Raw genomic sequence first — 17,153 nt, forward strand, 5'->3', positions numbered from 1 at the left:
ATGGAAAGATTGCAGTTAATCCTAATCATTAAAATGCTGCTTTCTGCTTGATTTGTGGGGAGCTGATTGGAAGGACTGTCTCAGTGGATCTGCATTTGCCCAGACACATTTCCTTTCCATTGTTGGATTTGTCGTGTCCAGTTATGCCAAAAGTGGGGTTGACACGCACCTATAATTTCTGCAACAGAGCGTAGGATATTTTTGGGTATCGTTGTCATAGAAATGCAGAATACTTTGCTCAAACAGAGACGATTATTTCTTCCAGTTGGTTGCTCTGCTGTGTATCGGTATGGATTTATACATAAATTAGGTAATTGTACCTTTCTGTCTTGCTCGCCCTGTTTATCTCCTCTTGCCATGCATCCCGCAGAGGAAGGGCTGGAGACTTGCCAGGCTGCTAATAATCCTGCTGTGCAACCACTTGCTATTATATTATAATAGGAGCTGTACAATAACAGATTTGGATTTGTTTTTGCTCGCTAACTTTGGGAGTTTGTGGGCTGAGTTTTAACAATAAACTTGGGTTAATTAATAATAGAGGCAAAATTGTTAGTGCATATTTGGCACAGTTTACTTCTAGTCAATGTCTTGTGCTTTTTTAAGATATTATTGAATGTGATGGTGGCTGAAAGAGTCTATTTGGTCACCAGTAAATTTGAACAATTTGTCTGAATTCTTTGTCCAGCTTATTTGACGAGGACTTTACATCATTTCTAATTTCTCTTTTTTTTTTCAAGCAAATCTGAAAGGGCAAGATTTTGATGCCATCTCGGAAACACCCTCAAGCACACCATCAGTAGCCAGTAGATCTGATCATTGTAGTACGCCTCAGAGTAATGGTGGGATGAGAGCTCATGAGTTTGTCTCTAAAACGGTATTTCTGATTTTTTTTGTGTGTTTCTATTAAATTATTTTGCCACCGTCTTTGGTTGTGTTTCGCTTTCCTGTACACCGGGACAGTACAGTGGTTAGCACTGCTGCCTCACAGCACCAGGGACACGGGTTCAATTCCAGCCTTGGGTGGGGAACTGTGTGGAGTTTGCGCTTTCTCCCAGTGTCTGCATGGGTTTCCTCCAGGTGCTCCGGTTTCCTCCCACAGTCCAAAGATGTGCAGGTTATAGCATGGAATAGCATTGCAATGTTCCAAATGCCAACTGTTTTTGTCTTTTTTATTTTATTTGTGTAGGTTATAAAACCAGAGTCATGTGTCCCTTGTGGCAAGAGGATCAAGTTTGGGAAGCTGGCTTTGAAATGCCGAGACTGCAGAGTTGTGGCTCACCCTGAATGTCGGGATCGCTGTGCACTCCCCTGTATCCCAACTTTGACAGGAACGCCTGTACGAATTGGCGAGGTAAGCTTCACGCTGACGGTCTGCAAATCTGTGGTATAGACTACAGACAGCAAAAAAATGGTCAATGAAACATTTTTGAACCAAAGGGTGAAACAAGAGCTAAAGTTGAGTTGAAGTTCTCTTGACAGTTTAGCCCAGCTTAATGTCAACCAATCCATTCTCAAATACACAACGACAAACAGTTAGTGGCAACATAACCAAATGCAGTTTAGAGACACAAAATTGTCCCTTTTGTGTTCCATGTTGCGTTTTGTTATGGCGTGGCAGGTGGTGAGTGCCAAGCTGCCCAAATCCCAAAGGGATACTTGAAACAGCTGCCAGGGGGCGGCATGTGGTGCAGTGATTAGCACTGGAACTGCGGCGCTGAGGACCCAGGTTCGAATCCTGGCCCTGGGTCACTGTCCGTGTCGAGTTTGCACATTCTCCCCCTGTCTGCGTGGGTTTCACCTCCCACAACCCAAAGATGTGCAGGTTAGGTGGATTGGCCACGCTAAATGGCCCCTTAATTGGAAAAAAGATAATTGGGTACTCTAAATTTATAAATCAAGAAACAGCTGTCAGAACGGTTTTGCGATTTATTTTACAAAAAGGTTTTCTGAAATCAGGAAATAACTTCTCAGATTAACTGATGATTTTATATTAAAGTGAAACATTTATTAAAATACATTTTTAAAAGTTACACTTAAACACAAGAACACCTTGACACCGTTATCAGTACTTTCAAACCTTTCCAAACAGATCGTGGCTTAAATAACTCCAAGTTAAACCTCCCTTTAAATGGTAACAGTCTACTGATTTTCTAAGCTATAAAATTCCAGTACATTTACCACACTGCCCTGCGGCTCGTTTGGGTGTTTTCTGAGGGTGGTAGCAAACTCTCCAGGTCTGGTCTTGTCCACGTTTTGTCCTTGTTGAGATCTTACTAGCCAGTTCACTCGCACAGTCTTCAATGTTTTCGTAAATCTGTTAATCTACCTTTGATCTTCCCCTCTATTGTTTCATACAATCCCTTGGAAGTGCATTTACCCCCAGAGTTGAGTAACCCTGTTTTCATTTTATTTTATGGTGACGATATTTTAAAGCGCTTTCTTTGCTCGTCTATTTACATTCTTCCGATTATATGTTTCCCTTTTGAAATACAATAGCCAACTTCAAACCACCTCTTTGTTTGCTTTATGCAAATTCTCCCGACACCCTCGGTTCATCAGCATATCAAACCACTTGTCTTCACACCTTTCTTATTGATGTTTGTCCTTAATCCCATTAAACCAGTCACCCCCCCACCCCATAAAATTGTCTTCCAATATGGTGATATTCCAACAACAAATATTAAAATTCTTTCCTGACCATTTCCTTTGTGATACATGGTCTCCATAGTTCACCAAATTATCCATGTGGGTGTATCTAGTTCATTTGTGAATAAACTGTGCAAGTGAGTATCTTTATCCTTTAGTTCTGAATATCTGTGTTAGTTCTTTTGAAATAATGTTCACTTTAAGTGTGTTGCTTCCAGGGAGTGTTGGCAGACTTCACATCTCGTATGTCACCCATGATCCCATCCATTGTGGTGCATTGCATCAATGAGATTGAGCAAAGAGGCTTATCCGAGGTACGACTGCAATCTTTCATCAGCAATTCTCACCGACTTGTAGTCTTGATTCAAAATTATAAAATAGGAGTGTCTTTAACATTTTCTGTGCCCAGGTGTTAAATGTTCCCGCCATTTATCCTTTTCTTTTCCACACACTATCCTGGAGTCCATGATTGTGAAATTCAAGGTTTGCATAGGTGAAACATTGCCAAGTGAATCGAGTTTTAACGCTGTGTTACGTGGATCATTGTCAGGGAAATATAGTTGGGAAATCATTGAAGATTCACAATTTTAAATTTGGATTTATAAATGCTCTGCTCGGTTTAATTTGTACAGTACAAGTAACTGATGTCTCCTTTAGACTGGCCTGTATCGCATCTCTGGCTGTGACCGCACTGTGAAAGAGCTGAAGGAGAAGTTCCTGAAGGGGAAGAACATGCCATTGCTCAGTAAAGTGGACGACATTCATGCAATCTGTGGGCTTCTGAAAGACTTTCTGAGGAATTTGAAGGAGCCCCTTGTGACTTTCAAATTGTATTCAGCGTTTGTAAATGCCGCAGGTTTGTACGCTTTGATTCGAATGACGAATGTTGAGAGAAGAAGAACCTGTTTGTTGAGTAACTGTGTGCAGCTAAATCTCAGTACAGACAATCCAACTGGAATGTGTGTGTTTTGTGGATGTGTAGGATTCCAGTCAGTGCTGCCTTTGTGAACTGTTATTCCTGGTTTGGGGGACTCGAAGCTTGAGGTTTAAAACACTATTGATTCTTTAAATATTTCATGTTCTTTTTTACCTTTGAGGTAAACTAATCTGTAAATTCAAAGAAATGAAACTTCTATGGCCGGGGAGATTCCAGGTTTGAAGCCCATCTAGCCCAGGATGATTAAAGTCACTGAAATTAGACTCTGTGTCTTCTGGATTAGTGCGGAGATAATTGCGCCTGAACACTGTCCTGTCAAACCACCCCCCCCCCCCCCCCCCGGACATGTGCCTGTGTGTGGATGTTAGCAAAATCTTTTTTTTTAAAAATAAATTTAGTGTACCCAATTCATTTTTTTCCAATTAAGTGTCAAATTAGCGTGGCCAATCCACCTAACCTGCACATCTTTGGGTTGTGGGGGCGAAACCCACACAAACACTGGGAGAACGTGCAAACTCCATACGGACAGTGACCCAGAGCTGGGATCAAACCTGGGACCTCAGCGCCGTGAGGCAGTAGTGCTACTCACTGCGCCACCGTGCTGCCCCCGATGTTAGCAAAATCTGTAATGTAGCTGGGACTGGCTGTGATGCTTCTTGTGGTCAGACAACTGACTGACACTTGCTGTAAAACAGGCATATACGGCGAGCATCCTATTGGTGAGACATCAGTGGTCAGCACTCACCCCTGTGCAATCGTGTCCCATTGCAGAGGGGGAAATCTGATGAGAAAATGAATGCAAAATACAGTTCCAGTGGGGGGAGCGGGGGGGAAACAAATTCATAGTATCATAGAATTTGCAGTGCTGAAGGCGGTCATTCGGCCCATCGAGTCTACACCGGCCCCTGAAAAGCCCACACTTCCACCCTATCCCCGTAACCCAGCAACCCCACCTAACCTTTGGACACTACGGAGCAATTTAGCGTGACCAATCTACCTAACCCGCACATCTTTGGACTGTGGGAGGAAACCAGAGCACCCGGAGGAAACCCACGCAGACACTGGGAGACAGCACAGACGGGTACCCAAGCTATGTAATTAGTTTAATTGGTGCAATTTTAACACCTTCCTAATTTAGCATTAAATATGCAATACTGCATTGCAAAGCAGTAAAGCCACTTGAGTCCCGATGTGCTAAATGGAAAGTACCAGCAAGAGATTGCTTTTTACGCTGGAGCCACTTGCTTTCCCCTGCATGTTTTTAAAACAAATTCTGACCATTTGCAGGTCAGGCCGTGTATGAGTGGAGTATAGGCTATTGGACTTGTGTAAAACTGATGGCTTTAACCAAATGGGTAATGGTATTATGTGGCTGTTATTGTGGTATGTCATTGTGTTTCAGTCTATTGAAGGTGAGGCAGAATGAAATTCTCCAACATATATTGAAACTGGGTTTGTTTTCCTATGTGGAAATGTAAATGCAATTCACTTAATTTGTTGAGCAGAGTTCAACATTTCTAACTGATCTTTACCTAAGGGCAGGGATGTTGCACTGTTTGTTTTACCAATGTTGTGTTTCATTTCTGTAGAAATCCCTGATGATGATAACAGTATTGCAGCAATGTACCAGGCTATCGGTGAGCTGCCACAGCCCAACAGAGATACTTTGGCATTTCTGATGAATCACCTGCAGAGGTATGTTTGGATTCAGGATCTTTTTGCCATTCAGAGCATGACTTCATCATCGGCGTCCAATTGTTTGCAGCATTTGCTGCAGTGAGTGGGTTGTACGCAATCAAGATTCTGACCCCTGTGTTATTTAAAAGTAGCCAATTCTCATTTTGCCCTTTTTATGTTTCCTTCTGTCTTGCCCTATCTTCTTTTTTGACCGCTCTATATAGGCATGGAATAAATGCAGCATTGAAACTAAAGTGGAAGAGCAGTGTTTTTCAAACTTTTTTCTCCCCAGGACCCACTTTTACTAATCGACCGATATTCGCAGCCCGCGCCAGCCTACCTTTAATGCGGCAGGTGAGCCTGCTTGGTCCTGACAATCTCACTTGCTTTGTTATTCAATGTTACATTTCTGCTAAGGACTTCAGCTGATGCTTTAAGTTCTTGCTGCACCCTTTGAATAAAATCAAGAGGTGTGTCCTCAAACTCGCCATGCTTAGTCGTCAAATGCCTTTGAAGTTTTGAAGGTTTTAAACTTTCATTTGCCAGTACTTCCCTGCATATGACACACATGGGCTTTGCATCTTGATTTGCATTGGCACAATTAAAGCCACACCTCAAGAAATCAACGTTATGTTGCTTTGTTCTTCATGGGTTGTTCACCAGAGGCCCTGGAGCTCTGGATGCAGCTCACACCAGCACTGTTTTGTCCCGTCGTCGTCTCTCCTGAGAAGCTCCCTCCAGCAGATTCAGTTGTGAGATCCCGGCCTGTTTGTGTCTCTGGCCCTTTCTTCATTATTACTAAATGACCCATCTTCAGTTCTGCACACAGTCCTGTTGCTTGCTGGCAGCTAGAAAATGGAGGAATCTCTCCTCCATGATTTAGCACCCAACCGGGGGGGCGTGGCATCAGTGTACGGGCTGGTCGCGTGGCCTTCTCTCTGGCGGAAAGACTCCCATCGTTCCTATTTAAAGGCCGGTCGCGGCCGGCATTCTTTTTTTTTTTTACTTTGAAACTTTATTTCCAATAGCTGATTTTTCCAAGTTTATGACTTTTTACTCCTGAAAATTAAAACAATTTCAGTTGAATGTGCGCATCCTTACATTTACACATGAACGTTGTTTTAAGTATATTCCCATTTCTTTATAAATTTTAACAAGTATAGAAAAAAGTACAATCTTGTTTTACTTTACAATCTATGACTTTAGACGAGATGCGGTAACTTGTCAAGCACACACACTGTCACAATATTTCTTACTGGTTCCACTGCTTTGCGCTATCCAAACATCCAAGTCATCCCCTTCTCCATTCTCACCAAAAGCTCTGACTTCCTGGTTTCCAGCGAGTGGTGACACAAAGTGATTACTGTGTAGGTTTCTTCCAGTCTTGACATGTGTCAGCCACGTTGACTGACCTCATTTTAAAAACCAATAAACTTAGAGTACCTAATTCAATTTTTCCAATTAAGGGGCAATTTAGCGTGGCCAATCCACCTACGCTGCACATCTTTGGGTTGTGGGGGCGAAACCCACGCAGACATGGGGAGAATGAGCAAACTCCACACGGACAGTGACCCAGGGCCGGGATCGAACCTGGGACCTCGGTGCTGTGAGACAGCAGTGCTAACCACTGCGCCACCGTGCTGCCCCTGTTCGTTATATTGTTAAGATGTGCAGGTGAAGGGCATTGTTGAATTAAGTGTTGTGAGCACATATAAATAGGGGACCTTTCACATCTCGACTCCGGGGGGGGGGGAGCTGGGGTGTATCGTCACACCCCCGGTATTGACGCTTTGGTTTGATTTTGTAAGTTTCCTTTGACATTTTGATATCTTTTTCTGACAGGGGCGACCATTTTTGATTATTTATTATTGTTTTATTAAAAAAGTATAAATAGGGGACCAGTTGAGGGGGTCATCCGAGCCAACTGTCTGCCCTTCTACCACGGGTACATTCGCAGCTGGGTATCCTTGGAGAGTGAGCTTGCGTGTCCACTGATAGGCTTCAGGCCTCCCATGCCTAGTGGGCACTACCAGGGCTAAGGTGCATCATCAGCACCACCACTGCACCACCGTGCTGCCCCGACTGGTCTCATTTGATCCTATTCCTCGCTGACAAATCTGGCCTGGCTTTCCCCTCACTGCCCAGCAGCTGTTACTATTGTCAAGATGCATCCAGCCCAGTCACAGGCTGCTGACCACTTCAAAGAACAAAGAAAAGTGAAGCACAGGAACAGGCCCTTCGGCCCTCCCAAGCCCGTGCCGACCATGCTGCCCGACTACACTACAATCTTCTTCACTTCCTGGGTCCATATCCCTCTATTCCCATCCTATTCATGGATTTGTCAAGCTGCCCCTTAAATGTCACTATCGTCCCTGCTTCCACCACCTCCTCCGGTAGCGAGTTCCAGGCACCCACTACCCTCTGCGTAAAAAACTTGCCTCGTACATCTACTCTAAACCTTGCCCCTCGCGCCTTAAGCCTATGCCCCCTAGTAATTGACCCCTCTACCCCGGGGAAAAGCCTCTGACTATCCACTCTGTCTATGCCCCTCATAATTTTGTAGACCTCTATCAGGTCGCCCCTCAACCTCCGTCGTTCCAGTGAGAACAAACCGAGTTTATTCAACCGCTCTTCATAGCTAATGCCCTCCATACCAGGCAACATCCTGGTAAATCTCTTCTGCACCCTCTCGAAAGCCTCCACATCCTTCTGGTAGTGTGGCGACCAGAATTGAACACTATACTCCCAAGTGTGGCCTAACTAAGGTTCTGTACAGCTGCAACATGACTTGCCAACTTCCTGACCCGTACTTCACGTTGTGGGAGTGCAAGCGGACATTGTGCAGTCCGTTCAGCAGCTTGATCACAGGTATATGTCGATCAGTGGCGGGGGACGAGATGAGCAGCGCGCAGAAGACGAGCACCAGAGTGGAGCTCCAAGCTGAGGCTGCCACCATTAACATTGGCCGTTCATCAGCCCCTGTTCTCTCTTTTCTCCCCCCCCACCCCCCACCCCCAACGCTGCGACCAGCGCACCACCCAGCCTTATCCCGCCCCCTCAAACACCACAGCCAATCGGGGACTGCCCGCAGCTGCTGTTCTTAAAAGCCAGTTGCAGACATTAGGTACTTTTTGCCACGATTGGGAATGACGTGATCACCCCGCGACCTACCCTGGGTCTGAAAAACCCTGGATTAGAGGGAATAGCGTCAGTAGCCACTGCACTGGTTGTACAGACATGGTGCTCTCTGCTTGGCAGGGAGTGTAGTGTCACGGGCTTCTGCTTTCTTCCTTTTGTGGACTTTGGGGTGGGGCAGTGTCATCTCTAGGCTCTGGAGCCCCTTGTTGGCTGTTTTAAGAGTTGCTTTGGATTTCTTCAAGGAGGGCTGGCTAAGCCCTGTCTGCAACCTTTCACTTGAAGCGATTAATTGGACAGTATCAAGCTTTTAAGTTTACAATTTTGTGTGGTGCATAAGTCGTTTCATTTACCTAAACATTAAAACAACAGTTTGTGCTCCTTGGGTCATTTTAACTGCAACCATTTAATATAATAATAATTATCACTTATTGTCACAAGTAGGCTTCAATGAAGTTACTGTGAAAAGCCCCTAGTCGCCACATTCCGGCGCCTGTTCAGGGAGGCCGGTACGGGAATTGAACCCGCGCTGCTGGCCTTGTTCTGCAATACAAGCCAGCGATTTAGCTCGCTGTGCTAAACCAGCCCCTGTAAGTTGGATTTTATTGCTTCATTCGTGTTTAATGTGGCCACTGCACCAGTTAGCTGCCTATATGGTTCTGCACTGTTGCATTGCCATAAAATTTTGATTTGACATTTTACCTGTTTCATCGTCTTGGTCAAGTAAACCAAAAAGTTGGCTTTGTTTCATACAACGATCTGAGCTCGTGTTTTTCCTCCCTCTCTTAGAGTTGCTATTAGCCCAAACTGCAAAATGGACATAACTAACCTTGGCAAGGTTTTTGGCCCTACAATTGTGGGTTATTCCACACCTGATCCAGCCCCCATGGTAATGCTGCAGGAAACCAAACGGCAGCCAAAGGTATGTAACTGGGCTGTTGTCGTGTGAAATGAAAATCGCTTATTGTCACGAGTAGGCTTCAATGAAGTTACTGTGAAAAGCCCCTAGTCGCCACATTCCGGCGCCTGTTCGGGGAGGCTGGTACGGGAATCGAACCGTGCTGCTGGCCTCCCTTGGTCTGCTTTTAAAGGCCAGCGATTTAGCACAGTGTGCTAAACCAGCCCCAGTGCCTCGCCTTTTGACAACAGCAATATTACACTGAAGTGAGATTAAAGTTTGTGCTCCCATGTGACGAGCAGAGCGTCTCTTGGTCAAGGCATCTGACGTACACTGAAATCTGCACTGTCAATGGTGCAGTGTGCATCAGGGTGAAGTTGTGTAGTTCTCCCTGAAAGCACGTAACTAAGAGGATTTCTGGTGCCCCTGTCGGAAGCCCTTCTGATGTTGGCAGTATGTTTATCGTGCCACAAGAAGCAGTCACGATAGCAGTCTCTTTATTGTGAATGTTCTCTTTTTGCTTTGGGCCAAACATGAATCTCACAAGTAAAACCTCTGCCCTGGGTGTAGTTTTATGATGCTGTTATCCGTGACTGCAGAGGTTTGCAGGTAAAATGGCAGCAAGCAGTCTTTAATAAGCAAAATAGTGTAGATGCTGGAATCTGAAGGAAAAACAGAATGCTGGAAACATTCAGGTCTGGCAGCATCTATAGGGAGAAAAGACAGAGCATTTAGAGTCCGTATAACTACAGAGCAACAGAAAGGGAGAAATGTGTTGGATTATATACCTGGTTATAGAATTTACAGTGCAGAAGGAGGCCATTCGGCCCATCGAGTCTGCACCAGCTCTTGCAAAGAGCACCCTACCCAAGGTCAACACCTCCACCCTATCCCCATAACCCAGTAACCCCGCCCAACACTAAGGGCAATTTTGGGCACCAAGGACAATTTAGCACGGCCAATCCACCTAACCCGCACATCTTTGGACTGTGGGAGGAAACCGGAGCACCCGGAGGAAACCCACGCACACACGGGGAGAACGTGCAGACTCCGCACAGACAGTGACCCAAGCCGGGAATCGAACCTGGGACCCTGGAGCTGTGAAGCAATTGTGCTAACCACAATGCTACTGTGCTGCCCTGTAAGCGAGGGGGGGAGTGAGGAGAGGTCGCAACAAAGATGTAGCAAAACGTAAGAAGTGACAGATGGCCCAGTGGGGGAGGGTTTTTGCATTGGGACAAAAAATGTTTGGGATGGGTTTTTTTTTTAAAAGGGGTTTAAAATAAAAGGTCACAGTCTATAGTTGTTCAGCTCTATGATGAGGGCTGCAATGTGCCTAATCGGAAAATGAGGTGCTGCTCTTCCGGTTTGCTTCACTGGAGCATCGCAGCAGGCCGAGGACAGACGTGGGAACGAGAGCAAGATGCGGATTCTAATGGCAAGCGACAGGAAGGTTGGGGTCATGCTTGCGAGATGTTCCGCAACGTGGTCACCCAGGCTACATTTAGTAAGTAGCCTTTGCTGTGCATTGAACCCATCTAAAAGCTTCTCTTTTTCTGGTAGGTGGTTGAACGTTTACTGTCTTTGCCAGTGGAATACTGGAGCCAGTTTACAATGGTGGAACAGGAGAATGTCCACCCTAATCATATCATTGAAAATTCGAATGCTTACAGCACTCCTGAAGTGAAAGGTAACACCAGTGATGTATAAAATGGCATTCTGACTTGTTTGAAGCTGTACATTTGAGTATACATTGTTGTATAACCGTATGCCATGTATCCATTTTGTTAACTTATTTTTTATAAATTTAGAGTACCCAATTATTTTTCCAAGGGGCAATTTAGTGTGGCCAATCCACCTACCCTGCACATCTTTGGGCTGTGGGGGGTGAGACCCATGCAGACGGGGAGAATGTGCAAACTCCACACGGATAGTGACCCAGAGCCGGGATCGAACCTGGGACCTCGGCACCACTGCACCACCCGTATTTTGTTAACTTTTAACGGTCCTTTGTTATATAACCGTAGATCAACAGTTGCGGTGGCATCCAAACGATGAATAAAGCTTTACGAGGTTGATCAGTGGTGGACGGATCTCTTAGTTAAATCACAGCCTCTGACTAAGTGGCAGCTTTTTAAAAAATGTACTGTTTTCAGTTAGCTCTGTATGATTAGTGTGATTTGAGGCGAGTAGGTTTGGATATTGAGCAGCTGTGCCACACTAATATTACAAGTAACAGGTGCAGGCTTTTCAACACGCTCATCGAGAACAAGCCTTGGTTTTGAATTTTTGTTGCTGTCTGCAGACTCCTATTTAAATATTCTGTCCCATTTCATCGCAAGGTAATTCCAAAGTCAAAAGTTCACTAGTAAGTGAACTAATGGAATCATTACAACAAATGCATTCACATAAGTTGGCAGGCATTTTAATGTACTGCTGCAAAATGTGTCGATGGTAATAAAATTAATGGATCGTTGGTTTATTAAAAATGTGATATTCCCACTCCTGTGTAGGTGTCTCCTCAAAGTAACTGTGGTTACACTCCTCTCCTTTCATTGCTGGAGAAGGAACACTTTGTGGAGAATGTATTCATCTGTGTTTTGATGCCTCGATACAGTCCAGCAGTTCCAAACTTTCTTTCATTCGATGAAAACTCAACTTTCCAGGTCTCCGTTAGCATCTGGTCCTCCTCCAAAATGTTGCACATGATGGCAGGGACCACTTATCCTGGAGAAGCTATATTACTCTGTATGCAGGCTGTCTTTTGCCTGGATTCGGGTATGGTATAGTTAGTCTGGGTATTGGTCCAGCAGCACCCAAGCCAGGAAAATGTTAATCAGTTGGGCACTGCTGTGTATGGAGGCACTGCAGGTTTCCTGGGTAAACCTGGTCCAAAGTACAGATCTACCTTCAAATGGAGCTGCTCCAGGACATAAAAGGCTACCCTGAGCACCTCCCATGTTAGAACAGATAACTGTTCTCCCATGAAAATCGAAACCTAAGCTCCTAAACGTGTCTGGTTGTAAATTACATTTTTGGATTTAATTTGCTCTCCTCTAATTCAGAATTGTCTTCCTTAGTGAGCATGCTTGGGCCACTTACTACTCCGGAACATCAAATAATTGGTAAGACCCCCTCATCCAGCTCCTTATCGGCACGAGTCAAATCCAGTCTGACCAAGACCACTCCTAAGTAAGTACTTCTCTGTTCCTGCAGTCTTAAACCCGGTGTGAGAAATGCTGGTTGGAAGATGCTGTTTAATGGCCATGTTACAGGTGCCCGTTTTATATTTTGGTTACTTCCCATTTACCCCTTCCATGCTGGATCTCCAGGATTGACTTGATTCCCCATCTCTCCCAATGTTGCTTCAAAGCCGTCATCCCCTCATGGTTAGCTGGTTAGCATTCCACTCTCTGGAAATTCTGGCTTCGATTTGGCATCTCCCTATAAGCAACGCAGCTGGAAGTAAGCTTTTTTTTTTTGTGCGTAAATGTGTTTTGACCCTCTCCTATACCAAATGTGTTGTCTAATGTCCTACACAGCTCCATTTCCTGGGGTAAAATGTGTGGTCTTTCTGATTGACAATCTGTTCAAAATAAACTGGTCATGTCTCCATTAAAATAGTGGACAGAACCTGGTCAAGTCACACAATAAGACAGCAAAGCGTTAGGCTCTGGTGTCTAGAATGACGAGGGGTGACTTGAGTAATTTCTCCTCTTAATCACCTGTCTTTCCCTCTTTCTCCACCACCACTTACTCTGAAAAAGGATGTATGCACAGGTAGCCTGCTCTCCAGCTAATTGGCCCCCAAATCCTTGATTTCTTGTTTGCCACCTCCACCCTGGGCCAGACAACTCCACATGTGGGCAACAGGTTTGTGCACCACTTATAGTAATTTAATCACTCAAAGTCAAGGGCATGGAATGGGTTTTTTTCTCCTTAAAGTCCCTGATTTCCCAGGTAATATTTTCAGCCAACCCACTTTTTAATAACCAAACCATTTTCAAAATGTGGTCTAAATGAGTATGTGTGACGTTAACATCAGTTGTATCCAATTGGAAGTTGTACGTGTACCTTTTTATGTGTGTTTGTTCAGTTCCATAGCTATCTTGCTGCTTTAGCCTTTAGGGGGATTGAAGTTCTTTTTCACTGTGATTAAAATCTAGAATCTTGAAATCTGATGTACAGAACAGTAAACAATTACACAAAATCCCTTCCTTCGATTAACACTCTTAATATTTTGCAGGTTTGGAAGCAAGGGCAAGCAAACGATCAATTTCAATCGACCCGGAAACTTCTTTGCCTCTCCATTACTGAAATAATCGCAAATTAACCCAATAGTCCCAAAATTGGGTTCTTTGGAACTTCACATTGAACCAACTACTTGGCGTTAACAGCAGTTTTTCTTTAGTATTATCCTCTGCATAATGCAGCAATCCTAATACAGCGGTTTTATACCTTGCATTAGACATTAATAATGTGTAGTCGCCAGACTAATCCTTTGAATAAAATGTAGTGGCTGTCTATTATTAGTGTTGGTACGTCTTAAAAATGTGAGCCTATTTTTGAGTAGATAATCTATATTCCAGTTTGTAGTACAATGGCTTATCATTATGATTGGAAGGTTGAGTATTGACTTTTGTAAGCTTTAGACCAACAAATGGCTTAGAAAGTCTTTGCACGCTTTAGAAACCCAAAAGTAAAAGATTATTTTACAAAGTCACAAGTTATGGAATCTGTTACTACAGAATGGGAAATATATGCAGGAAAATGAAAAGATTGCTCTAAGCCAATTATCTGATTATATCCTACTGACTGATTCTATCTTGGCGTCGATCAGCATTTTGATTTTCATAATTTTCTGCCTTTTGTGGGGCCGTTAATTGAACTTGTATCAGAGATCTGAGCATTTTGTTTTTGCTTCAATTTCTTGCCAGTTTTGAAGGTTCCATTTACTCGAGGGTATCCTGTATGTATGTGTTAATTTTGTACTGTTAACAGTTCCCCTCTGACTTGTATGTTAATTCTCTCGCTCCCCTCCATGCTTCAGTGAGAGCCGCCACAAAACAAAAATGCCACGGAATGTTTCTGTTCATTGCAGGCATGGTCTGACCTCTGCCAGCTTTTAACCCAATTGATCGTTTTTATCTTGTTTTAAACCTATTTATCATTGCTGCAAAGCCACAGCTTTGACACCAGTAGCTGTCCAGCATTTCGAATCGCCAGTGGAATGTTTTGGTATGGGGTGCATACAATCTGGATCCAACACAATTGTGAAAGAAATTGGTTTTATAAAATGCATTTCAAAGTGAAGAGTTAAACCATTTTGTATACACTACTCTTAGGAACAGGGAGGGCGTGGAACACTTCAAATCTGAGCTTATTGTGGCCCTTCCAGTGATTTAATAGGGTTTCATTGTAAAACCAAACAATTATCATTTATACGCTTTCATTTTAATGATGTGTGTATGCGTGTGAACGTTGTGACTTGTGACCCATTTTGAAGTGGAAAATTAGATTGGGCACAGACTAATGCCAAGTGCTTACCTCGGTTATGACTTGCAATATGCATCAATATACTTCTGCAGTTGCTGAATTCAATTCAATACAGATATCCCAAATAGAAAATTGCTACCAAAAGTAGAAGTATGTATAGTGTAATAGATTCTAAACTATGGATAATGATGTAATCTAAATGTAGCTTTTACAGAACTTGTAAACACATCTGTACCTGTGTTTTTTATATCCCTATTAGTCATTTGAGGGGTATCCATGATAAAAGGCCGATACCAAAGATTGGGCTTTAAGCTGTAAAGTGCTTGCTTCATCAGCGATCTGTTGCAGAACGGCAGGAAAACCTTCTTTGTTGGATACTTTGTAAATCTCAAACGTTAAATCCAAATGAAAACTGATGCAAGCTGTCAATAATGCAGCCTTGTTTTTCATGCTTCTCAAAACTTGAGGCGCACAGAATACTGTCGAAGTTGGAGTGTTAGAATTGTCGTCTCTGACGTGCTTGTAACCATTTGGAGGATACACCTGATAGGTTGTCAGTTGCGGGATCGCTGAAGCTTTATTGATGCATACTTAAAATTGAATACCATCTTAAATGGCACAGTGTATTGTATGTCATTTTCACTGTACTGTGTAATGCATGCTCTGATGTTTCAACAGCTTCAGTTAAATAAGTGCAGTGATCAATTTCCTGGTGTGTTTTTTTTTTTAAAACACCGTTTTCTGTGCATTCCTGCGGAGTCACACCACCATCCTGACTTGGAGCTCCTATTCCTAACAGCACTGTGGGTGTACCTACACCACATGGATTGCAGCGGTTCAAGAAGGCCACTGCCACCTTCTCATGGGAAATTAGGGGTGGGCAGCAAATGCTGGCCTAGCCAGCGATGCCTACATCCCAAGAATGATCAGGAAGGAAATATACCTTGCTTATTATTGGAACATCGCTGTTTCCTTCATTTAGCATTTAATGGGTGGATTCTCCATTGCGAGTCCGCCCCACTACCACGGACCTAGAATTCGGTGTGCCGTTCGCTGGTGGCGGGATTCTCTTCCCCTGCCACTTATCAATGGGACTTCCTATTGAAGCCACTCCACACCGCCGGGACGCCCACAGGCAGGGGTGCACTGTCGGCGGAACCAGAGAATTCAGCCGCCAACAAACGGCCGGATAATTCCGCCCAATCTGGTTTCTCGCCACCTTGCTTAAGCAAATGCCCTAAATTGTGACCAAAGTCTCTGCTTTTAATACATTTTAAAGATCTATACGTGTCTATACACAATAATTCGTATAGAATCCTATGTATCTCAACTTTACCATGTGTTCTAATTATTTTTTAATTTTTAAAAAAACACTGCACGGAGTCCAAATACTTAAATGAAGTTGTAGATGTCCCAAATACTTAAATGAAGTTGTAGATGTCCCAGTCTTTCAACAACTGGTAAAATCCTCTAGGATTTCTAGTCATAATATAAGAAATGGTAGTAGGATTAGGCCATTCAGCCCCTCCAACATGCTCTACTATTCAACAAGATCATGGTTGATCTGGTTGTGACCTTCTCCACTTTCTTGCCTGCCACCCCCTCCCACTTGTAGACCAAAAATCTAAAGTCAAGAGATGGGAGATCTGTTGACTAATACTGTAATCGATGTATTATTCATGAATAGAACTTCCCAATAACTGCTCGCTCACTCAGGACCAAGATGTACATAGTTATTTGATGGAGTTCTGAGCCCTAATCCATTCGTTGAGAAGGGGGTGAGTCCTTTAGTTACTGGCAGCAAAGAAACAGGCCCAAATGGCTCAAGCTGTTAATGTTCCACAAGAACTTCTACATATTTCAGTTAACCCCTTCATAGCCTTCATATGCATATAAGATGAAGCTAGATAGGTATCTGTGCTGTTTGTCTCAACTACTTGTGGCAAATTCCACATTCGCATCACTACTCAAAGAAGTTTCTTCTGAAATCCTTATAAGACACAGACAGGAGAGATGGGCACACTACTTTCCTCTCACCAACTGTCTGTGAGCAAAAGGTATTTTAAGTTATGCTGTGGCATGTTTTCCCAAAACCTCAGTTTGTGTGGTTCAATTTACTATTAACTCACAACAAATCCGTGTTATGACTAACGCAGAAGGTTAGTTTATTCCACATTCAAAATCAGGGGAGGACTGTCCACAACTTTCCGCTACACATGCGACACATCACAACTATGGATAGTAACAGTACAAGAACCACATGAATATTCAAGTGATTCCCAGAGCCCGAGAAGTCAAATTCCTGAAGGTGTTTTCTTTGTGCCTGAGTTCAGTCCCAATGAGTTTATGGTTGGAGACAACATG

General features: G+C 43.6%; 1 protein-coding gene across 1 annotated transcript in view; it reads left to right on the plus strand.

Moving 5' to 3' along the window:
- Nucleotides 1–15,494, plus strand: part of LOC140405368 (rac GTPase-activating protein 1-like) — a 36,765-nt gene extending 21,271 nt beyond the window's left edge. The window contains exons 9-17 of the mRNA XM_072493684.1: nucleotides 738–874; nucleotides 1,187–1,351; nucleotides 2,865–2,960; nucleotides 3,304–3,502; nucleotides 5,173–5,278; nucleotides 9,185–9,317; nucleotides 10,857–10,983; nucleotides 12,374–12,485; nucleotides 13,540–15,494. Coding sequence (XP_072349785.1) covers nucleotides 738–874; nucleotides 1,187–1,351; nucleotides 2,865–2,960; nucleotides 3,304–3,502; nucleotides 5,173–5,278; nucleotides 9,185–9,317; nucleotides 10,857–10,983; nucleotides 12,374–12,485; nucleotides 13,540–13,615 — 1,151 coding nt within the window. The 3' untranslated portion in view covers nucleotides 13,616–15,494. The remainder of the gene's footprint in view (nucleotides 1–737; nucleotides 875–1,186; nucleotides 1,352–2,864; nucleotides 2,961–3,303; nucleotides 3,503–5,172; nucleotides 5,279–9,184; nucleotides 9,318–10,856; nucleotides 10,984–12,373; nucleotides 12,486–13,539) is intronic.
- Nucleotides 15,495–17,153: the final 1,659 nt, after the last annotated feature.

The sequence above is a fragment of the Scyliorhinus torazame genome, chromosome X (genome assembly GCF_047496885.1).
Source record: "Scyliorhinus torazame isolate Kashiwa2021f chromosome X, sScyTor2.1, whole genome shotgun sequence".
NCBI lineage: Eukaryota > Metazoa > Chordata > Chondrichthyes > Carcharhiniformes > Scyliorhinidae > Scyliorhinus > Scyliorhinus torazame.